The 25,183-nt window shown below is 35.9% G+C and overlaps 2 protein-coding genes across 3 annotated transcripts in view; both read left to right on the top strand.

The window, feature by feature from the left end:
* Positions 1 to 9,692, top strand: part of LOC107733326 (acyl-CoA oxidase like) — a 52,359-nt gene extending 42,667 nt beyond the window's left edge. The window contains 1 exon segment of the mRNA XM_016544899.1: positions 9,197 to 9,692. Coding sequence (XP_016400385.1) covers positions 9,197 to 9,373 — 177 coding nt within the window. The 3' untranslated portion in view covers positions 9,374 to 9,692.
* Positions 9,693 to 11,204: 1,512 nt separating this feature from the next.
* LOC107733343 (bcl-2-like protein 11) overlaps positions 11,205 to 25,183 on the top strand; it is a 20,402-nt gene continuing 6,423 nt past the window's right edge. The window contains exons 1-3 of one of the 2 annotated variants that reach the window (XM_016544924.1): positions 11,205 to 11,545; positions 13,275 to 13,537; positions 16,240 to 16,373. In XM_016544924.1, coding sequence (XP_016400410.1) covers positions 11,529 to 11,545; positions 13,275 to 13,537; positions 16,240 to 16,373 — 414 coding nt within the window. In that variant the 5' untranslated portion in view covers positions 11,205 to 11,528. Of the gene's footprint in view, positions 11,546 to 13,271; positions 13,538 to 16,239; positions 16,374 to 25,183 lie in introns of both variants that reach the window. The other variant, XM_016544923.1, reaches the window with a different exon arrangement.

Here is a 25,183-nt window from a genome sequence, read left to right as displayed (position 1 = left end):
GCAACAGACTCGGTGCGGAAACGATCTCTGCACTGCTGCAGACGCGCCGCAACTGGAACGCACTGCCGGATCGTAACCGTGTGCAGTGAATGCTTTATTAATCCGTTAACATGAGCGCGGAAAAAATACGCAACGCATACTTGGCATTATGTGTGTGCGCTGCGAGTGTGCATGAGCGCACGGTCTCCAGGAGAGTGCGCGAGCGCTGAATGGTTAAACACCGGCAAGAATTAAAAAGAAATGCAATTTATAAACTTTAGTGACGATGTGACACTGCCTCGACTGTGCAAGTGACAATTCCTGTCAACTGTGCAGGGTGCAGCTCGCTTATAGACATACGCGATGTGTGGTGACAATCATCCCAACGTGATTATCGGCCGATAGTGATCGGTAGCCAATAGCAAACATTATGAAAATGTTACTTTTGAATGTTCCTTAAACTTTCTGAATAAGTAGTAGCATTTTGTAAATGTTAGACAAACATCCAACTAAATTAATGTGTAATGTATTATGCATAAATACAATTTTTGTGCAAAAGTTTTGAAAACATTATTAAAGGGGACATCGGATGCAAAATTCACCTTTACATGGTGTTTGCATATAATGTGTCTTAGCAGTGCGTGGACACAACCACCGTATAATAATAAAAATCCATTCACTCATTTTTTTTTTAACCCCCCAAAAAGCTCAATTATCGAGCCGTTTTGATTTTCTGAGCAGTATGATGTCACACTCTTCAGGCCCCGCCCACGACCGCTGATGGACTGTCCCATATTAGCATATTTCCGCCCTCAGCTAGTTGTACGGTCTCTGCCATTATCTCCGCGCTCAAGCAGCTGTAGCGACAACAATGTCTTGTAAGCAATGCAAGTGTTTTATAGTTGGATGTAAAAGTGAACATAAGAGTTTTCATTTTCGCCCGACATCAAAGCCACTGAAGACGCAGTGGACTCGTTTTGTTTTTAATGGTAACTCGCCACCGAATACACAAAAAACAGAATTGAGGGGCGGGGTGAGCAGTAGCTCATTATCATTTAAAGAGACATGCACCGAAACGGGTCGCTGTGAACAGAGCTGTCCTTGACAAGGTTAAAAAGGGTGTTGTTATACACGACCATTGAAGAATTTTAACCAAAGTATGTTGCAGACATTTCATGAAGACTCTAAAGAATCATAGCAACTTGTGGAAAATGGGCATCTGATGTCCCATTTAAGAACCGGATAATTTCCCAGCTAATAAAAATATGTTCTGAGAACATTTGCTAATATTTCATTAAGTCATGAAAACGTTATTTCTGAATGTTCTCTAAACGGTTTTTGAAACCGTTTTTTTCTTAGTCATATGAATGTTAAATGAGCATGCAAACATTTTTATTAGAAGTGTTATATTTGACAATTTGTAACGTTTAAAAAACATTACATGAACATCCAACAATAGATTCAGAAAGAAAACGTTCCATGAACGATGTATAGATAACATTTTTGTGCTGATGTTTTGAGAACATTATTAAAGCAGAAAACTTTGAACAAATATTCTATTAACGTTATAAGCATTTGTTCATAGCTTTGAGAGAACATTGTCAGAACGTTAGCCAGACTCCTGGGAACATTCCCTGTTAACTGGGTATCCATATTCATTTTTAGCTGTATGCTCTTACTGTTTGTTAACTATTGACTTATTTGTGTCTACTTTCATAGACTTTCAGAACTCTATTAGGTCTTCTGAGTTGTAAAAGTGCAACCCATTTTCCTTTGGAACTTTTATTTTTACATTCGGACTCACTACATTTGTCTTATTTTCGGTTGAGTGGGAGTTGCTGAAGAAAGGATCTATCCACGGACGAGATGAAAACATGTTTTGGACAGATAAGAGTGAGCATCTTTGCCTATCGTCTAGTTTTCCATGCCGTGGAATAAGCCATGCAAATAACGTCAGGCTCAGCGAGCTTTGATTGGCATTACATTTTGTTATTGATCTGAGAGTCAGTGGCTGTTGAAGATAAACCAGAATATCTCTGTGTTGCAGAAACAGTACTGAGTGAACAGACGTCTCATCCCAAATCACTTTCATTAATAATTTTCAATTTGCTGCAAGTTTATTAAGAATGTATTGTTTGAATGGATTTCATTGAGCTATACTTCTCTAAGAGAAAGTACTGTAGATGAGGTTGTACTTGAATCAAAAGTAGGGATGTAACGATTAACCGCAAGCCGGTTGAAAATCGATTTAAATATGTGACGATTCAAATTGGTTGAGATGCTAAACAAATCGTGATTCAATTAGGGGTATTCGGTTTCATGCAGATCATTTTTATGCATAGTTTCACAAAAATGAAGTCAAAAAATTCTGTTTTTGCTTCAAATTTCTAAATTATACAATCTAATTTAGATTAAAAACTGCTCATGTTGCATGTATGCAGCATCTTTGTTTGGATCATGATTAAAATGCAGTGGTTGCCTCTAATTTTAAATGGAAAGAGCACAGACAAAGCCTTAGTTTGTTTATATGAAGAGATTTATTTTATTTGGGGCTTGTTTTAAATTTTCAATTTAGTTTTGTTATTTACATTTACATTATATTTAAATTTTGTCATTTAGCAGACGCTTTTGTCCAAAGCGACTAACTAATGAGGACAATAGAAGCAATCAAAACCAACAAAAGAGCAATAATTTACAAGTGCTATATTAGTATATTATTATGGTGTTATATTTCAATTTCACAAAGAAACGTACAGTATTTTGTCCAAGCAATAATAAAAGGACACATGTAATTTATAATTTGTCTTAAATCTCATTTTGTTAAAAATAAATCGTGAATCGAATCGTGATATCAAAATCGTGAATCGAATCGTGAGTTGAGTGAATCGTTACATCCCTAATCAAAAGATAATTCAATCTTTAATTTAGTTCAAATCGAATTGTTTTTTTTTTTTTCATTATAAATCACCAAGCGAAAAAAACACACTACACTCACACTTTTTTCTCTTTACACTACTGTTCACAAGTTTAAGGTCAATCAGATTTTTTTTTTTTTAAAGAAATTAATACTTTTATTCTGCTAGGATGCATTAAATTGGGCAAGGCAAATAAATGTACATTGTTAAAAAAGATCTATTTTAAATAAATGTGGTTCTTTTGAACTTTTGAAAAAAATACTAGCATCAAATATGTATCATGTTTTTCACAAAAATATGAAGCAGCACAAATGTTTTTAACATTGTTCATAAGAAGATATGTTTCTTCAGCAGTAAATCAGCATATTAGAATGATTTCTGAAGGATCACGTGACACTGAAGACTGGAGTAATGATAAATTCAGCTTTGCATCATAAAAGTAAATTATAAAAATATTTATAATGTTACAAAAGATTTCTATTTCAAAGAAATGCTGTTCTTTTTTTTTACTTTATATTTATCAAAGAATCCTGAAAAGCAAAATGTATCACCGTTCCCTATATTAGAATGATTTCTGAAGGATCACGTGACACTGAAGACTGGAGTAATGATAAATTCAGCTTTGCATCATAAAAGTAAATTACATTTTACATATTCAAATAGAAACTGTAATAATAATTTTAGACTGTAATAATATTTCACAATGTTACTGTGTTTACTGTCTTTTTGATCAAATAAATGCAGCCTTGGTGAGCAGAAGACACTTCTTTCAGAAGCATTAAAAAAAACTTACCGACCTCAAACTTGTGAACGTTGTGTATGCAAATGCCACTCAAAAGAGTGCAAGAGACTCCCTTTTATCCGTCACAATATTCAGAGAAAAAATGTCTTCTTGTAGACCTAAAGATGTTGACTACTCTGTAATTTGAGTACAAAATGCTTATGATCAGTAAGCAATTAAGTAATTTTTTTTGTAACTGAAGTCCAATCCACAGTCCAGCTCTGCTATTCCTGATCATTTAAAGTTTCATTAACATCCAGCAAATGATGCTGCTTGACTTGATTTGACACTAATTCGTGAGTCAGTGTGTGTGTGTGTGTGTGTGTGTGTGCGTTTTTGTGACAAATGGTGTGTGTGTGAGAGAGAGAGACAAGGGTATTACAAGGAGAAGGTGACTTTTCAGGACATTACCCCATGTCCCCACTTTTCAAAATGCATATAAATCACACAGAATGGAGTGTATTGAAAATCTGAAATAGCACAAAGTTTCCTGTGAGGGGTAGGTTTAGGGGTAGGGTTGGTGTAGGGCAATAGAATATACGGTCTGTACAGTAGAAAAACCATTACGCCTATGGGATGTCCCCACTTTTCACAAAAACAAACCTGTGTGTGTGTGTGTGTGTGTGTGTGGTAGTGAGTGAGGCAGCAGAAATGTCCGTGAGCATGTTATTGAGTGAGTAAGACTGTGTGTGTGGGGTCTGAGCACTGAGAACAGTATCTGTGGATGAGATCCTCACATGTACGTGTGATTTCTCTGTGTGTGGCTCCAGCTCTTTAGAATGAGTCCTATTGTACACACACTCCTATCATTACATGTGTCAACATTAGAGCCAGACTCACATGCTTCACTGAACACACACATTCACCCCAACACAGAGAGGCAGTGTTGGAGACTGTTTTTTAGTTTTAATTGTGAGCATTATGTGTTGATTTATGGGTAATGGATAACTGTTTAGAGGGGATTTTTAGTGGACATGCAAAAAAAAGATCATATTACTGCTCTTTCATAAAGACTTGTGGAGCTCTCAATTGTGTTTTATTTAAGTATCGATTTTGTGATGCTTTTCCTAAAATTCCCTTCTTTTTTTTTTTTTAGGAAATTAATACTTCTGTTCAGCAAGGACGCATTTAATTGATCAAGAGTGACAGTAAAAATATTTATAATGTTACAAAAGATTTCTATTTCAAAGAAATGCTGTTCTTTTTTTTTACTTTATATTTATCAAAGAATCCTGAAAAGCAAAATGTATCACCGTTCCCTCAAAACTATGAAGCAGCACAACTGTTTTCAACATTGATAATAATCAGAAGTGTTTCTTGAGCAGCAAATCAGCATATTAGAATGGTTTCTGAAGGATCATGTGACACTGAAGACTGGAGTAATGATGCTGAAAATTCAGCTTTGCATCACAGGAATAAATTACATCTTAAAATATATTCCAATAGAAAACATTTATTTGAATTCGTAATAATATTACGGATTTTACTGTATTTTTGATCAAATAAATGCAGCCTTGGTGAGCAGAAGAGACTTACTTCAACCCAAAACTTTTAAGTAAATCAGCTCAGATCATTTGGGTTTGGATGAGTTTGATGAGAAATGTTTGAGGTCATCTTGAGATCTTAGTTTACATTTTGAAACAATGTTGACATCTCTTCCAAAACTCGAGACGAGACACATGTGAGATTACTGCATCTCAGGAGAAAAGCAGGAGATTTAAAGGCAATAATCTCCATTTGCTTTGCATTTGATCTCATAGCTGTCTAGGAGAAACAGCTGCTTCCCTGAATAATCCAATCACATTTTCCGTACACATGCTTCTGTAGTCATTTTAATGAACAGATGAGATTTCTTAGCTCTGTGCTGATTGAATCACTTTGAGCTCAACACTGGCCTTCTTCATCGGTAACACTGACACTGCTTTTGTTGTGTTAACATAGCTGACATTTTTCCCCAGGCTACGTCATCTGTCCATACCATCATGCACCTCATTGTCTTTGAAAAGTGGCAGAACATCTTCATTTTCTGTGAAAAACCATCAGCAGCCGCTGTGGTGACAATACAACCCCATTTCAGTCCAGCAGTGGAGCCTCGTCTCTTGTTTGGAGATCAATCAAAGGTTTCATCAGATTTTATGGTCATAAAACACTTGCTGGTGTCTATATGCTTCAAGTCAGACTATATTTAGTGTTTTTTGCTGAGATGACTTTGGTTTAGAGTTTTTTTTTCATATATATATTAACACTTTTATTCAGCGAGGATTCATTAAATTGATCAGAAGTGACAAAAAATACATTTAAAATATTTCTATTTTAAATAAATCTTTTTCTTTTGAATTGTATTCATCAAAGAATCCAGAAAAAAAATGAATCATGGTTTATCCACAAAATGATTATCCAACATTGATAATACTAAGAAATATTTCATAAAATCAGCATATTAGAATGATTTCTGAAGGATCGTGTGACACTGAAGACTGGAGTAATGATGCTGAAAATACAACTTTGATCTCAGAAATAAATTACATTTTAAAATATATTACAATAGAAACAAGTTATTTGAAATTGTAATAATATTTCAGAATTTTAATGTTGTACACACACTCCTATCATTACATGTGTCAACATTAGAGCCAGACTCACATGCTTCACTGAACACACACATTCACCCCAACACAGAGAGGCAGTGTTGGAGACTGTTTTTTAGTTTTAATTGTGAGCATTATGTGTTGATTTATGGGTAATGGATAACTGTTTAGAGGGGATTTTTAGTGGACATGCAAAAAAAAGATCATATTACTGCTCTTTCATAAAGACTTGTGGAGCTCTCAATTGTGTTTTATTTAAGTATCGATTTTGTGATGCTTTTCCTAAAATTCCCTAATTTAAGGGGGTCTGAATACTTTCCGTACCCACTGTATATGCAGCCTTGGTGAGTAGAAGAGACTTTGAAAACATTACAAAATCTTTCAGACCCCAAACTTTTGAATTGGTATTTTGATACCAAAATAAATTTTATTTAGACCTTCAAAATATAAAGATCATACTTTGCCAGTATTCATTACTTAAAGCTCTACTTTTAGAAAAATAAAAATTTAATTATTTTTGTTCATCTTATATTTAAAAGCTGATCAGATTACACTGTGTATTTGACTTCACTTTACTTCTCTGTACATAGTGAGTAACCAAACTCTAGCAGAATTTTCCATTCTGTCTCCCTTTCTCCTCTTTCATGCCATCGCTTTCTCTCTCTCTGTTTACCCACTCTCCTTATCTCTCCGTTTGCTTCAGTGGCGCATGTAACCTCTACATAGAGCTACTTTCTTTTCATCTAGTCTGGAAAGAGAGCACAAGAGAGGTCAGACGTATTTCAGACTCCTCGTTGGACAGACGGCTATTGAGCAAGACGTGTCCAAACATATTTCAACCGTTAATGCGCCACAGATAAGCGAGTGTTTCTCAAACAGAACAATGAGAGGGTTTCATAGTACAGGGTTATAAAAGTCAAAATACTCAAGCAGAGCTTTGCCGAAAACTGACAGGCTGTGATCATTTGTCTTTCATCTTGAGCTCTGGAGGACTTGAGCAGGAGCCAAAGTGTCAGGACGATAAATGATCTCTTTGTCAGGCGATGTGGGAGAAAATAGCAGGTTCTGTGACTCACGCAGGATGTCTGTGGAATCAGTGCGACACCTGAGGAATGAAGCAATGACAGGAGATGAATAGTGTGATTGCGAATTTCCCATATTTCAATCCAATTTTCTTATTTAATCAATTTGAATATTTTTAGTCTTATTTCTAAGCAAGTACGCCGTGTTCTGTAGCCGTCTGTGCATGGAGAGGTTACAAAATAACATGAACTTTGTATTGTTCGTCATCAAAATGTATGCTTCTTTATCTCTGAGGGAAAGTTTCGATTTTTAGGTGTTTTAGTTGTCATTTTTCACCATTTTTGATCTTTCATTAAATAGTCCGGGCCACTATGATAATACTGTTCAAAGGTTTAGGGTCAATTAGATATTTATTTATTTTCAAAGAAAGAAATTAATACTTTTATTCAGCAAGGATGCATTGAATCGATCAAACGTGACAGTGAAGATGTATAATATTACAAAAGATTCTATTTCAAATAAAAGCTGTTCTTTTGAACTTTTTATTTATCAAAGAATTCTGAAAAAAATAATGATCAGTTTCCACGAAAAATAGTAAACAGCACGACTGTTTTCAACATTGATAATAATAATAATGTTTGTTGAGCAGCAAATCAGCATATTAGAATGATTTCTGAAGATCATGTGACACTGAAGACTGGAGTAATGATGCTGAAAATTCAGCTTTGATCACAGGAATAAATTACATTTTACAATATATTACAATAGAAAACAATTATTTTAAATTCTAATAACATTTCACAGTATTACTGTTTTTATTGTATTTTTTTAATCGGATATATCAAGTAAATGCAGCCTTAGAGGGTATAAGACTTCTTTCAAAAGCATTTTAAAACATCCTACCGACAATAGTATGAATCTGTATTTTTCCCAAATTTTTGGTCTAATCAGTCTATTAGATAATGACTAAAAAACAACAACAACACGTGTTTTAGATGAAGTTTAGGATGTCACAATGCTGGACACGTCAACTGACCATATTGGGACCACAAGAGATACGAAAGTATAAGAATAATTATAAAACTCAATGTTACAGTAAATACAGTAATGCAAAACTTTTATACTGTCAGTATGTCATCTGATCCAGCATGCTGTGGTTCTGCTCAAAACACTGGTTATGGTGAGTATTAATGTATTGACCTCTGACTGTGTTCTCACACATCAGTGTCTCTGCTCACACCACACACAGTTCTTCTGATGGAGCTGTGTGTTTAAGGCAAATTGGGAAATGGAACTTTAGGAAATGAAAGTTGAACGTTTTTCAATGTTGCTTTTAATATCCACCAGAGGGTGCTGTTATAGAAGGGTAATGCTTATGGTTATATATTTACTGTGATATATTGATGTCTAATACCTTGTAGAAATTATTTGATAAAGTTCATAAATAAAAGATTATTGGAGTATGTTTTACAAGAAAATCCTAATTCAGCTTTTCCACTTCAAAATATCATGTTATGTCTTTGTAATTGTGAAATTTACCAGAATATTCTGAGTTAAAATAGTTTCTGCACCATTTTTAATTTTTTCAGTGTTGTTGGGAATGTTTCTTCTGGTGAGTTCAGAATTATCCCCATTTGTTTCCACTAGTGTCAAGTACCATTAGCGGTGTTTGCTATTGATCATACTTAAGTATAAGTATAAAAGTTTTGACATGCAACATGTCCCTCGGTGTTTGTGTTACAGACAAAAAATAAATTAAAAAAAATAAATTGTGCAACTTATTATGGAGAGTGACTGTCGGCGGTTTCACATTGGTCAAGCTCTACTCACAACATCCAGTTGTATGATATACTGTAGTTGTGTAATCTCTGCATTAACGCTCATGTGGTTGTGGTCTGCTTGTTTTGAAGCTTTTGGAGCTGTGCAGATCGGTGAAGGATGATGCGCTGAAGGTGGTCGATGACTTCAACATCCCGTCCTGCTGCATCCAGGCCCCTATCGCTGGAGTCGCCAATCCCAGGGCCGAATGGGCCTTCTACCCACAGCCACAGTATCCCAGCAGCACCCAACCTCTGTCTAAGCTCTGAATGAGAGAATAAGCATGGCTTTATGAGGATGTGGAAGAACAATTAAGTGATTTCAGGTTGCTGGTCTCAATGGTTTCCATTTTCTTTCACATTGGTTGGGAGAGATTAAGGACTAATTGGAGGTGGTCAGTGCACTTACGAATGCATAGCTGACGTTTTATGATTAAGCATCATGCTTTGTGCCAAGAAGAATGGTAGAACTTGCCAAGGCCTTGAGAAAATGGCATATACTCTAGGCACAACACTACATTTTCTTGTTCACTCTTAAAAATAAAGTTTCCAAAGGGGTGGGTTCGCAACAATGCAATAGAAGAACCAATTTGGGGTTCCACAAAGAACCTTTCGGTGAATGATTCTTTAAAGAACCATTTGATAGTGTGTAGGGTGACCATAAGTGCCATTTTCCCAGGACGCGTCCTGGGAAAATGGCACGTATGGTCACCCTAATAGTGTGAAGAACATCTAAAGAACCTTATTTAACATTCAAAAAACTTTTGTCCAATAGAAAAAACCTTCCTTGAATGTTAAAGATTCTTCTTGGAACCAAAGATGCCAATAAAGAAGCTTTCATTGAACATCTCTTTAAAGAACCATTTTTCCTTAGTGTGAAGAGCATCTAAAGAACCTTATTGCACTATAAACAGTCTACTGTCCAATGGGAAAGTTCCATGGATGTTAAGAGTTCTTCAGAGAACCATCAATAAAGAACCTTTATTTGTAAGAGTGTATGTAAGAAGGGAATTTCAGTTATACGAGTTGCACATTATGTCTATCATACAATATTTTTTTCTTAAATTCTTCAGTGATTTTATCTGAATTGATTTCAAATAAACACCAGCCAAGCATCTTGCATTTACAGAGGAGCCCTGATAGCTTGGATCTGAGCTATAACAGCATAAAGAAGTGCCAAAAGGCAGTGCAAAAAGCCCAAAAAGAAGTTAAAGAAGTGCAAAAGCCCAAATGTAATTAGTCATCACATGACACACAGTTAATGAATATTTATGCAATTGTACATACATTGAGTAACAGTAACCGCACTACAATGTTGGACAGACAATAATATATTACTGCAGCTATAGTTTTTAATGCTACTATCAACTGCCATAATTTGACCTTTATTTAAAAGGTAAACAATTCGATCACAGGTTCTAATGTAGTTCAAATCTGCTCAGTCTGGGTCTTGGATGGATGTCCTTTTATGTCATTGCTGTACACTAAGTTTGGACCAAACTACCAATTGTCTTATTCAAGTTTTCTTTTCACAAAAAAAACATCAGTTTGTTCACTTGTTATTAAAGTCTGCCAAGAACAGCAACAAAAAAAAAAAAAAAAAAAAAAAAGTTGCATTCTCTTATATTTCCAGATTTTCTGCAATTGTCAATGTAAACTAATGGAAGACTGGATATATTCAGAGCTATTTTCTTAATTGTCTTTGTGTGTAAAAGGTATTGTGTCTTATTGTGCCACAAACAGTGGATAATTTAATTAATAACAAAATAAAATGCATACCAAATACTTGTATTGCAAGTGTAAACCTAGCTTGTATTGCATGCAGAAACATTACATTGTTTCAAAATGCCCATGATTCACTTGTGAAAAAACATTATTCAACCAGACTGTACATGAAATATACCACACAAGAGACTAGCCTGTGCAAAAGAAGAGCTATAGTGCTTTTGTTCTAGTTTAATCTAAAGTGTTTGTGTACATTTGGAGCCTGATGGTGTGGTGTGAGACGATGTGGGTTTGACCATTACAAGCCCATCCCATGTGGGGCGTGGCTTCTCAGCTTTACTGTGAGGGTTTGCTTCAGTGAATAGACAGCAGAACAACTCGCTCACTCTGCGCAGCAGACACAAGAGAGTGAGCCTCGGCGAGGAAGTGCACTTAAGAAGACACCGAGACAAAAGAGAGACCATTCAAAACAATCCTGTGGACATTTTTCAAACAGGATCTTACATGACAGCTGCTCTAAGGGGAACAAATACATCGAGAGATTTAGAACCATCGATTGCCTGCTATTGGAATTGTGCTTTTTATTGTTATTGATTTTTTACAACACTTTTTTAAATCTCTGGATATTTCGAAATTTTCCTTTCGTTTTGCTGTCTTTATCGCTAAGATGATGCGCTAACGCGTTTATGCCGCAGCGGATATGTCTGACACGTCCAGGTGAGTTCATACGCGCGTATCTTACAGTATACCGGCTTTCTTTAGGACAACTTTGCACTTTTCCCTTTTTTGCACAATATTGTAAATCAAAAAGGATTATACGTTATTAATATACGCGTTTTAACATTTGATCGCCGTGATTTAAAACCCATGAAAGGGTTTAGTAAAATCGGGTTATTAATTTGTTTATTTGTCAAGATCACCCTGGATTATGTTTCGTGTTGGTATTTTATTCTAGCGAAGCATAACGCGCTAAACACAAAGTTGCGCGCGGCGTCGAGGGAGAAAAAAGTGAAACTTCAGACGCGCGTTGTCTGGTCGCTTTACGTAGCGTCCAGCCAAACAATGTCGCACAGACAACAAAAGTTGAGATGTAGTCGAGGAGTCCAATCCCCTAAATTGCCCATACCTGTTGACATTTAACCAGAGTGAATAATTTAACAGTTTTGCAATGGATAACGACAGGCACCTGTTTGCTTTTTTTTATTTTTCCGCTATCCACCGAAAATAAGTCAAAACACGATGAAACCCGCGGTTGTTGTTGTTCTACAGTTCTACGCCAGGCGATACCCTGCGAGTGTAAAAGATAGCCTACATTTATTCGCGCGTTACTTTCGAAATAGGACTCGAAATGTTCCCGGCGGGAAAGAATGGCGATTTGGAACGTGCCGTGCGATATGTGTTTATTATAATAATTGTTTATTTATATTTAACGATCGTCTAATCTGTCGGTCTGTTGGGACTGATACTCGCATAACTTTGCGCTATTGTCTGCTGTCTGTTTGCCTGAACACTTGGAGGCGTCGACGCGCTCCTATTAATAGGAAACTTTGTTTTGGTGCGCATGTTATTGTTACTCGATGAAAATAAATCGCTATAAAACTCCACGCTCGCACATTACCGATTACTGACAGTAGAATGTTGTCCATTATTGCTCGCTAACAAGTGAAAATAAAGAAAGAAAGAAAGTCCCCGCTCCTACAGTAGGCTACAGTATTCATTACTGTCAGTAAAATGCTGACTTTGCAACTCGCTGACAAGTGACATCGAAGCAAGATATAAAGAAAACTGAAGAAAGAAACTGCGAGCCAGTCGCGTGAGTGTTTCTAACTCGCGCTCCTACTGACTATATAAAGTAGCCTACTTATTAGTAGTGACTGACAAGTGCTCGCGCAACAAATCCAGTGGTATGTGATACTACAACAACATGACGGAGTTTGTTCAATTTTCATTTTAGCTGATATTTCTTTATGCGTTTTATTTACATATCTGTCGCTGTTTTGGCATATATTGCTTCGCGGTTTGTTCAAACCGGCACGATTGACAAAGCTGAACTGGCTTACAGAGAACTACGGGATGTGTTTTCATTTTTAAAAGCACGAACGATGAAACAAACAAAGTTGAAAGCTTGTAGATTCCTCTACAGCGCGAGTTCGAAGTGCCGCGTGCAGTATTCGACGCGATCGCCTCGCGCGTTATCGAGTTCTATCCCAAAATGTAGACTGTTTTGCAGTAAGGAAGAAATAGGAAGTTGAAGTGGAGCTCGTTTGTGACGCACTTCACCGGGTTACTAACTTACTTGTAGCGTTCCCTGCAGCTGAGTTTCCAAACGCGTGCAAAATCGCCACGAAACAGACTGGAAGTTCAAAACTCCCTGCCGAACAACCCACACAACTCCTCTTCGAAACGCTTGCAAACGACAGTAATGAGTGTTTTGTTTGTTCTGCAGAGAGCAAACGCCGGGCCGGGGAAGCGGAGAGAGCGCCGGTGGCGGAGCTGTCTTGCGCTCCGGGCACTTTGACTTCCCTCAGCCGAGCGATGGGGACCCGTTAAGGGGAGGGATTTCCATGTCGAATAGTCACCAGTCGAGGTCACCGATGTGCCGAACCTTCTCCAGGTCCTCTAGTGGCTATTTTTCCGTCGACAGCGATTCTGTGCCAAGTTCCCCGCTAATGCCCAATATTTCCGAAGCGCAAGACGGCCAAAATGATGGTAAGAGCCCCCTGGAGAAAAAAGGCCCGATTTTGTGGTGTGTAAACACGACACTGACGCGACAAACAGCGAGGCATCATAACCGTTTTCTTTCAGTGGATTAGACCGTTAAGAATTTGATTATTTCAAATTTGAAGCCGGCTGCAGGTTTCCCGCCCTGGTGTGACCTAGCATTGAATCGCACGCGCGCTCTTCTATATTTTGACCAACATATGTCATGACGAATTTAATAATAATATATATATATATAATTTTATGGCGATTAAAGTAAATAATCCGTTAAATTATCAATATTAAATTAATTATAAATTAATGCTATCTAAAACAAGGCTTTATTCAAGTGTAATACATTTGTTATATGTTAAGCATTATATAAAGTTTGTTAAAACTAATCAAAGACATTAGACATTGTTGGCAAAGAAAATCTAGCCGTTTTATATATCGCCTTTTAGTGGTCTGTATTGGGGATGGGGGTCCCTGAGTCTGTAAAGTAAAAAAATAAAACTTCCACAGTGACAGATTGTACAGGTGAAGTAAAGGTGCGTAAAAATGTTAATATAGCCACATCTCACCGTTTATGAATGTCATCCATTTAAGTGCTTTGGATGTTTAACTTGGCGCTCAGTTTTCCACATTAGCGCAGCGATAAGCATAATGTTTTGATGCTTGGTAGTGCACTTGTCTTGAGAATCTCTTCCAGAAAGCATGTTCTTCTCATTTAGAAGCAGCACAGATCTGTCTAAAGCCAAGTCGACTCATTTGTCTTTGTGATAGCTGCTCTAAAAGAAGTAACCTGCATTTCCTTTCTGTTAACATCAGACTGTTCACTGCGTTATGCATTCTGAAGCATGTGCTTGCACGTGCATGAAGCTACTGCTCGGTTCATTCACAATATCTTGCAAACCCGGTGCACCTGAGACACATGACCACAGCGTGTTTCCCATCTTCTCATAATGCCTCAGATGGAGTTGGCTGATTTGCCCATTGTCTTCTTGTTTACCTTCACTGTCACCGAGGCCTCAAGAAAGCGGTCGGAGAATCGGCCTTAGAGCATGCAGTCAAAATAGACTAGCCTGTCTTTTGTGAAGGCTAGACATGAGATCCAACCATCTCTGTTTTCCCTATTGAGAGCCTGGAGATATGAGATGGCGATAATTGTCTTCCTGTAGCCACTCTTAATGGCAAAGAGAAACAACAATAACTTATCAGGGCTCTCATCTGTTGCTCGCTCGACAGGAGAGTTCCTCTACCAGTGGCCTCTTGTTTATACCTTTAGCTGCTGCATTGTGTTGGCACAAGGTCTTGGATTTACACATATAAACTCTGTGCCCTTTTTGCTCACCTCTTGTGGGTCAGAGGTGCTATTCTGTCCAAAGATAAATGAAGATGCGGTGATAAACAAACCCAGAACTGAGCACACAGTCATCTGAGCACTGCAATATTGATATAAATGTCCTCATTTGAAATGTTGTTGTTGGCTTTGTGTGGTAAAGGCACGATAGAATGAGGTTAAAGTGTTGACTAAAACTTTGAGATATTGGCTGGTTCAGTTCGTACAGGTCTAGCGGAGTTGTGAAAGGAAATGAATATCCAATGGTCCTAATATGATTGAGCATGAGAAAAAACAGTCAAACTGCTTCTCGCTTGAGTCATAGCGCGAGATCAATTTGAGTTCATACAGAATTTGGGTGATATTAGTGTTTAGCCTCATAATAACCTCTGTGGTTCACCTACTGTCTTACAACCGACAGAAGGTGTAACTTTAGCACAGTTGGCAAATATTTAATCATGATAATGGCTGTGGAAAAACCAAACCAGAGGTTGCAGAGGTGGCTGTTTGCACCAGACGATGCTATGCGATATACAAGAGTAGAGGTTTGTTCGAAAAATTGTGTCCTGCATGGCATGGACTTGACTGTTTTCATGAAATTAAGCTTATTTACTATCTTAATCCTGGCCTTGACAGTATGAAGACAGTGTGAACTCTGCTTCTTGAAAGAAGAAAAAAAAGTTGAGGGATGAATTAAAATACGAAATATCTTGATTTGTAGTTGTTTTAATGCTTGTTTGTCTCATTTGAATTCAAATTGTCCTATCCTCAAGTCTCTAAATATGACCCTTATTCTTAATCCTGGCCTTCACAATTCAACTGTGCACAAAAGCTTGTTTTCGTAATCTTTAATCAAAATTTAATGACTTTAAACTGACATTTTCAGATGACGTCACAAATCATTCCTATTGCATTGCAAAAAATCAGATGTATCTGTTTTAGACTCACCTTTACTTTAGACATTGTCTTAAGATAAAAGGGACATTTCATTATTATTTTTCATTTTTAAATCACCTAATTTTAGCATTAAAAAAAAACTTGTCCACTGTAATGATTTTTTTGGATTATTGCAATGCATTTTAGAGAACATTTATATATATATATATATATATATACATTTTATTTATTTATTTTTTTCAAATAAAAAAATAAAACAAATTCATCTTTGAAAGACTTTCCTTTACTTTGGACATTAAGGCATTTTGTTATTATTTTTAGTGTTTGAAAAAAGTATATTTTTTGATACTGTATGTATATCAATATCAATGAAAAACAAAATATTTTTTGCCCAGATTGCTCATCCTTATCATTTGAGGTTTGAATGAGCTTGTCTATAGAGTGTCTTAAAATTTAATTCCTTTGTCTTTCTCAGAGGTATGGTTTGCCGAACCTAGCCACCAGCACGCGCAGATGGCGGCACCTGTGGGAGCCATGGGGCCGGAGATGGCGGTCGCTCGGGAGCTGCGGCGCATTGGAGACGAGTTCAACCGCCTGTACTGTCAGGGGGTGAGTAATATTCAGGTGACACCATAGGATCAAGCGCAGGAGATCGATGATGATGAAATATTTTCACTCGCCAGAGCAACGGCTTTCTTTGTCTGTCCAGGGGAGCCAGTTTGAATTTGCGTTTGGAAGCCGCCCCTCTCATATCAGAGTTTAAATCAGGTGTTGCAGAGAGGAGCGCGCATACGAAAGCGGCATCGCAAGTCTCTGGAGATCAGGGCCTTAATGAGAGAAATGTTTACTTTGCCGCTGTAAAGGGAGCTTTATTTTCATAAATTTGTATTTCTTAATGTTGCATCACTCCAGCAGCAGTCAAGAAATCAAGGCTCTTCATAAAGAAGCAAGGCTGATATGGTGTTCATCATCTCATTCTCCATTACTAGATTATACAATCATCAGAAACCGTTAATTAAGGGATTTAGGATCCCTCTTTGGAGTCCCACTTTTTTGGGGGATTTTATTTTATTTTATTAGAAAAAAAGAATACAGTAGATATTATGTAAATATGCCACGAGAGACTTGAAATTAGCACCACTATATATGAAATTTGTCCAATCAGAATTAGGTATTCCGCTTAATAGTCACACCATGCATTAATGAGCAATTAATACATTTGCTGTTTGTAATAAGATATGACCTCGTTAGATGAATGTCTAGGGCTGTATGACTCATCCTACGATTGTATAAGTTATGTTTATGTATTCCTTATGCAAATATAGCCATGCTAGTACAGTCTGTTCACCTTTGGTTATCTATATGAACATTCAAACTTGTTTTCTCTTTTTGGTGACGTTGCTAGCTCTGATAAGATTCTGTTCTTGTATTGTATTGTTAAATCTGAGATAATTAATACCTCCGTTGAGGAATTATTGCCTTTCACCTCTTGGACTCCAGTACTGTGTCATGCTTCCTGTTTGGGCAGCCGTCCAGTTGGACACGGTTCTGTCTGCTAGTATTTGTGTTTATTATGTTGTGTCAGACCTTACGCTCTCTTCTTAGCTTGTTATAGATTTGGAAACTGGCGAATGTTGCTTTAAGGATTTTAAGTTGAACAGTTTCTCGTAGTCACTCTCTGTAGGAGTGTAAACAGACAGAGTTTTGATTGAGGTCATCTCTGTGAGCTCAGTATGCAAATAAAGCCTTATCTACTCGGGCTATTGTTGTTTGGTTATTGCTGCGTAAAATTACCTTAGTCATTATTTAAGTGAGCAAGACCTGCAAACCTCTTGAAAGATATACCTGTAGGCAAGAGACCAGACATGCTTATAAACAGCTCAACGGTACATTTATTAGTGTGCTTGTTAAGGCAACAGTTATTATTTATTGCTCATACTTTAGGTTAAGTGTGTGAACAAAAGTCTAACATTGTTTTAAACTTTTTTCATAAATTTCCATCTTCGTACGTACGTTTACACCATTTTTTCATACACTATCATTCAAAAGTTTTTTTTTCATGTTTTGAAAACTCTCTTTTTCACCAAGGCTGCACTTATTTGATCAAAATGCTAATTACAAAAAATGTAAATGTTATTACAATTTAAAATAACTGTTTACTACTTGAATATATTTTAAATTGTAATTTATTCCTGTGACGAAAAGCTGAATTTTCAGTAGCCATTACTCCAGTCTTCAGTGTCACATGATCCTTCAGAAATCATTCTGATATGCTGATTTGCTGCTCAAGAAACATTTATTATGAATATTGAAAACAGTTGTGCTGATTAATATTTGAAAAATGAAATCTTACTTTCCCCAAACCTGTGAATGCTAGTGTAAATAGGATTTGTTCTTCATTTGATTGTTATTATGTCTCATACTTCACTCTGCCTGTAGAAGCTGCCTGTTTTTGTTTTTTGTTTTTTCGCTTAAAATAATATATTTCCCGAACAATCACATGTCGTCAGAAAGATATAGTCTTAAAGAATGCTGCATGACGCATTTACTGTAAACAAGTGCATTTGATTCATCAGTGATTCATTGTTGCTGGATGTGTCGTGTTTGCCTGGTTCTCCAGACACACCCTGTAGCCTTATCAGAGAAGATGTTCAGGTTTAGGACCCCAGAAGGCCATTTTTAAAGCAAAAAAGGAGCATTTAGGCTGTTTTGCACCGAGTAAAGATTTTAAAACCATTCATTTTGGTTAAGAAAGATAGCTAGATAGATTATAATGAATGAAGGGGCATGAGAAAGCTGCTGTTGATCTGGCCAGAGTGTTTTACATGACTTTTCCATGTGTAGAAATACTTTTAGGCTTCCTTGTATATCCAGGTCAGAATTGCGAGACAAAAAGTCAGAATTGTGAAATAAGAAGTCGTAGTTACCTTTTTTATTTTTTATTCCATGGCAGAAACAAACAAAGAAACAGAATTGCAAGATGAAAACTCAGAATTCAGAGAAAAAAAGTCCGGGATTTTTTTCGGGATGTAAACTTAGAATTTGAAGGAAAAAAAGTCAGAATTTCGGGATGTAAACTTAGAATTTTAAGGAAAAAATCAGAATTTTGGGATGCAAACTTAGAATTTTAAGGAAAAAAGCCAGAATTTTGGGATGTAAACTCAGAATTCTAAGAGATAAAGTCAGAATTTCGGGATGTAAACTTAGAATTTTAAAGGGGTCATATGATTTGGTCATATAAAAAGAACATTATGTTGTGTATTTGGTGTAATGCAATGTGTTTATTTTGCTACAAATATCCCACGGCGTCATGATGAAAATGCAATCCGAAGTGTTCTAACTGTTAGTTTAAATGCATTTAGGACAAATAGCATTTAAATTATCATTTTGCTACCATTTCTGCTTGGACATGTCATACATATCAAATCAATGTGTGTTATATATTTTCATTTTAACTTTGCAACTTATAAAGCGTTAAAATTTGTATGCAATTTACATATTAAGACTACTGTTGGAAATGGCAAATGTAAATTATATAATTTAATTTTAATTTTCTTTCATGTTTGTTTGACCTCTATACAGCAAATTGTGGAATGAATGATTGGAAAAACCGTCAATGAATTTAAGTATTTGCACATTTGAAATATTGGATTAAACAAAAATCCAGAAAATTCCACAAAATCACATTAAACATTTGATCAAAATAGTCCACAGCAAAATCAAAGGCCCCATGATTTTTCCAATTTTTTTAGTGATTTAGTGGAGAAGTAAACCCACTTTGGGGGTTTGTTTTGGGTATTGATGCTCCTGTGTGTGTTTATTTATTTAGACCATGTTTGTTTGACCTCTATATGGTGAATTTTGGAATGATCGATTGGAAAAACTGTCAATGTTTCCACGTTTGAATTGTTGGACTAAACAAAAATCCAGAAAATTCCACAAAATATCATTAAATATTTGACTTTATGATAAAATGATATTTTGCCTGTGTAAAGGCCCGTTCACACCAAGAACGATAACTATAAAGATAACTACTACTGTTGGAAATGGCAAATGTAAATTATATAATTTAATTTTAATTTTCTTTTTGCAACAAACTTTGCACGTATGGGTAATGGAAAATGTAAATTTAAATACAGAAATACATTGCCATTTTGAATATTGCATTTTAAATTGAATTTCGCTACCTATATGCTTCCATAGTTTTCAACCTTTTTTAACCATCATTTTCCACAACAATATTCAAAGACCCAATGACTTTCAGTTTTTCGTGATTTACTGAATAATGATATAAATTATATAAATTTTCTACCCAATAAAATATTTTAGAGCTTGGCATAACTAGAAAAATACGTGTTTACTATAGTAATGACCATGTAGTTGTATAATTTGTATATTTATTTACATGACTTTTCCAGGTCTAGTGCTGGAGAAGTAAACCCACTTTGGGGGTTTGTTTTGGGTATTGATGCTCCTGTGTGTGTTTATTTATTTAGACCATGTTTGTTTGACCTCTATATGGTGAATTTTGGAATGATCGATTGGAAAAACTGTCAATGTTTCCACGTTTGAATTGTTGGACTAAACAAAAATCCAGAAAATTCCACAAAATATCATTAAATATTTGACTTTATGATAAAATGATATTTTGCCTGTGTAAAGGCCCGTTCACACCAAGAACGATAACTATAAAGATAACTATATTAGCGTCCACACCAGCGGACGATATCGTCTGTCTGTTCTAAGCGCAAGCTCGTCTGCCGCTCTAAATTCTCCAGCTTGTGATAGCAGGATTGATTCTGATTGGCCGTCAGTGATTTTATCGTTCATCAGCTGGAAAAAATAATTCTGAAAGTGATTCCAACGATACCGTTTCTCTGTGCTTTTATCGTTATAGCTGTGGTGTGGACGCTGCTATTATTTAATATTGAGAACGATTTTTATAACTATATCTTTATCGTTATCTTTATAGTTATAGTCCTTAGTGTGACCTTAAAGCTCAGGTCAGAGTGCTTCTATGTGGTTGCTAGGGTGTTGCTAAGTGGTTTATTAGAGTGCAACTTAAGTAAATTATGATGTAGACCTGTGGTTTTCTATGGAAGCATATAGGTAGCAAAATTCAAATGCAATATGAATAAACTGAATACAAATTTTAACGCTTTATAAGTTGCAAAATTAAAATGAAAATATATAACAAATTGATTTGATATGTATTTAAAATTATGCTCACAGACATTTATAATATCCTCAAGTCTCTAAATATGATTTAGTCCCTAATTTAATGTAAGTTTATGAGATTTTTTTGGGTTTGTTTTATCCTTTGCCAGACGAAAATCGTAATTTCGATCACTTAGGAAAGTAAAATCACATGTCTCCTATTCAAGACGAGTTATGTGCCTAAGAAGATGTTACACTTTGTGTTAGGGATTAGAATAAAGCCTTAACAGTAAGTATGAGGAATATTAATAATGATGCTTGGCACCAATAAAAAATAAATTAAGAAAAACTTGAGCAATCAATTCTCTTTTTGCAGTCTTGTTTATTAAATGCAAGAACGCCGTGTGAGCTTTCCGTCCGAGTTCCTCTCATAAATAGAAAGATAATCAGAAACTTCAGCTGGGATTTATTGGAGACCCTATAATTGTCCTGGATGTGCAGCATTATAAAGTCTGTTTCCAGATCGTTCGCTCTCCTCAGCACTTCTCCAGCGTTGGCTCTGATGGAGGAGTGCTGGTGTGACATGCTAGCACTCTGTTAGTAAGCACCGCGCTAATGCAGAGCAGATGTCTGGCCACAGAGCTGCTTGTTGTTCCAGCGCCGCTAATGTCTGCATCTCGCCCTGCAAAATCGCACATGACGGACCTTTGTCAGCTTTTTGCATCAATGCTCTTTTGTTGCAGGCCTCTTCCCTGGAGAACTGGAACAGTCTAGAGTATTGTAGCTGATGAAGTTTCTGTTGAGTCATGCGACTACCTCTCAGGAGAGGATTGCATGTGTTTATGTCCGAACATGCTGCAAACTTACTGTCTTCCCTGAGGGTTAGTGCTGTTTGAGTGACTAGCAGGAAGTCAGAACCTCATCTGCCCTTCCTGGCGCAGCTGAGATGAATCGTTGGATGCTTCATCAAGTAGAAAAAGATGCTTCGGTTGACCTTAAAGCCCGTTCACACCAAAGACAATAACTGTAACATTTTGATAATTGTTCAAATTTGATGCAAATAGAGTAATATATATAATGATAACAACACAAAGAAACTTTAGTATTAGAATCACATCCAGAACAATTTTATGAACGATAAAACATTGACAGCTAATTAGAATCCACCTGACTTTAAAGAGCTTGAGCATTTAAAGTGGCAGATGACAAAACTGCAGCACGCACTTATAATATGGGGAGCAAGACACACACAAAACATGGAACAGAGTCTGACATAAGTAGATTTTCATCAAAAAAATTTGATTTTAGAATGACATAAAATGGCTTTGAATTATTGTGCTCTTAGGAATCAATCATGATAAGTCCAGGAATGTGCATTAAAAAAATAATAAAAATTGTAATTAAAAAAATTGAATTTAAAATTTTGGTAAAACTTTACAGTAAAGGCCCATTAATTCATGCTATTTCATGTATTAACTAACATTAACTAACAATGAACACATTTGTTGCAGTATTTATTTATCTTCGTTAATGCTAGTTAATAAAAATTCTACTTTTTATCGGGGTTATTATAGTTAACTAAAACTAAAACCATTAAAAATCAAATCATTTTACTTGCATATAAAATATAAAAAACTTAAACTTATTTTATTTCCGCAAGTTTCCAAGACAACATTTCTCATTTTTATTTAGTTTAATTTGATGTACTAAAATAACTAAAACTAAAAATAAAAAAAAATGTATAAAAACTAATTTAAAAAGAAAAAAAACACACACACAACAAAGTTGCTCAAATTTTAACTAAAATTAATAAATAGCAAATATAAAAATAAAATTCAAAATAATAACAAAAAGTATTATAGTATATCAATTATACTAAAATAACACTGCTGTTCATTGTTAGTTCATGTTAGCTCAGATTCATTAAATGACAGATTTGATAAATGACATTTGATTATTTTAATTATGTGTTGGTAAATGTTGAAATTAAAACTTTTTTTTTAAGTTCATGTTCACAAATGCAAACTTACTGTAAAGTTTCGATTTTGATTAAATATTGTCATTGGTGTGATTGAAGTCCCAACTTCTACTTCCTCGGCATCTGTTTGTACTTTTCACTCTTGTTTTCATGGCATTACATTGATTCTCACAATAATATACATCCCATCTACTTGACAGTGCAACTGCAGTCTGACGTGCAGCTAATATGGTGTAGTTTCTTTGTTGCTCCATGTTTTTCTATTTCGTGAGTTTGTCACATGCTATTCCTCCACGTAAACTGAAAGCACATGCGCTTGTGTTGTATTACATTCATTTTTACCAGCTCTGGCACTAGCAGACCGGCCATCTGTGAATGTATTAGCAGCTCGCTACAGTCTGTGAGGATTGTTTTGCTGCGCTCTGGCTTTGAGTTGTGGCAGCTCTGTTTTTCTTGCATGTGGTCGCTGGGTTTTTTTCCACGCCAGACTCCATTGTCCCTGCGAGATGAGTCAGGGATGCCACTCTTCTTCTCCCGTATGCTCTCCCTGTTCACCCCCTGTCCCACAGTACAGATAGGACTCTAGATAAACACTATCTTTTGTGTCAAGATTGTTTTTAAAGCTAACAGTGATGAATTGATCCCAGATGGAGGAGGCGAGCGCTGATCTGTGTCGACTCAAACCGGGCTGAAATAGTAAATAAGTCTGTGTTTTTCCACAGCGGCTCATAAGCTAATTGCGCTTGATTAGAGAATGCGCCTCGGTTATTTTACTCGATCGGCAGTGTCACGCTGGTTTTGAAGACACGCTCACCATATCACAACCAATGCCTTTTCGTGACCCGCTTATGTTGTGCATGCAACACACAACTGCTCTTTCGTAACAACATATGAACGGTTATGTAAACTAGTGATATACCAATAAATCTGATGCTATTTGGCTGTTTTAGGGTCATCATATCTGTGTCCAATTAATGGAAGCATTAAATCTCCTTCCAAATTTTAAAACAGAATGTTCCGACTTGGAATTCTGATTGGGTTGAGTTGTGTTTGAAGCGGTTTTAAAATGTTGCCATCGTTAAGGGGGTTTTAATGCACCGTAACGTTTGATTACAGTCAGATAAAAACAGTCATTTGTCCTTTTAAATGTCATGTAAATGCTTTAGTGCGATTGAAATTGTGCTAGTCTGGTTTTGGCAAATGTGGACTATAACAGACCTTGATATAATGTGATTGTAGCTCAGCTTTGTCCAGCATTTATACATGTATTTACAATTATTTATATTAATAACACTACAGGCCTATGCATTGTGCACTTGATAGGTTTTCAGAACGTTTGACTGATTAAAGATATTTTTTTAACGTTTAACTTGTCAACATAAAAATGTAAACGTTATTCAGGTAGCATTTTCTTTATTTAAAATTTGCAGAACTGAACTAGAAAGTTTTATTCTAAGTGCACCACACTTGGTGTAAATGTAAAACAACTTCACATGTAAAATATCTTTGCAGAAACGATGCATGAAACATGAAGGCAAATATTGTATAAACTTGTTTTGCACATATCCTATGTGTTCAGAAATAATATAAAATAATGAAAATGCTAAATATTTCTTAGCCAAAATGTAGCCATTCCGTTTTAGAGGTCAACTCAAAAAGGCAAAATATAGCACCAGTAGTATGCTATTATTAACAGTAAATGTTAAGTAAAAACAGAAAATAACAGCAGCTTGCAGCCTGTCACCATCATGCAAACATTAAATATCAAACATACAGTAATAGTTCTTTACAGGTTTTTCATTGCACTGCACTGCTTTTCCATAGTTTTTTTTCTGTGTAAATGTGCTTGATGGACATGTTTGACGTCAAGTCTTGTGCAGCGTCTCATGCATGAAACAGCATTTTTATGTCATTTTTTATCATTGGCGTAGGGGAGAGTGGGGTAAGATGAGCCAGTGGGTAAGTTGACCCACCCCCTGTATCTTGCCAACTGTACACTTTTATTGTCATGTGACCATATATTTTGAAACCACCCATAATTTCTGCCAGACTGTGAAAAGAAGAAACACACGGGAGGAGTGGAAGGCACCCAATTACTTTAAAAACTGTTTTTGGCTTGTCAAAGTACAATTTTAGCATAACATATGTAATGACTGTTACATCAAAGCAAATTTATCCAGGTCTAAAAATATTTATGATGCATATAAGTGATTTAGCAATGTATAAAACCATGTAAATCATTTAGCTAAATATTAGCCTGAATTAGTAAGCAAGCTAGTTTTTT

The sequence above is a fragment of the Sinocyclocheilus rhinocerous genome, unplaced genomic scaffold, assembly GCF_001515625.1.
Source record: "Sinocyclocheilus rhinocerous isolate Xijiao unplaced genomic scaffold, SAMN03320098_v1.1 scaffold790, whole genome shotgun sequence".
NCBI classification, from domain to species: Eukaryota; Metazoa; Chordata; class Actinopteri; order Cypriniformes; family Cyprinidae; genus Sinocyclocheilus; species Sinocyclocheilus rhinocerous.
Note: the sequence above shows the minus strand (reverse complement) of the source record. Positions and strands in the feature narration are given on the sequence as shown.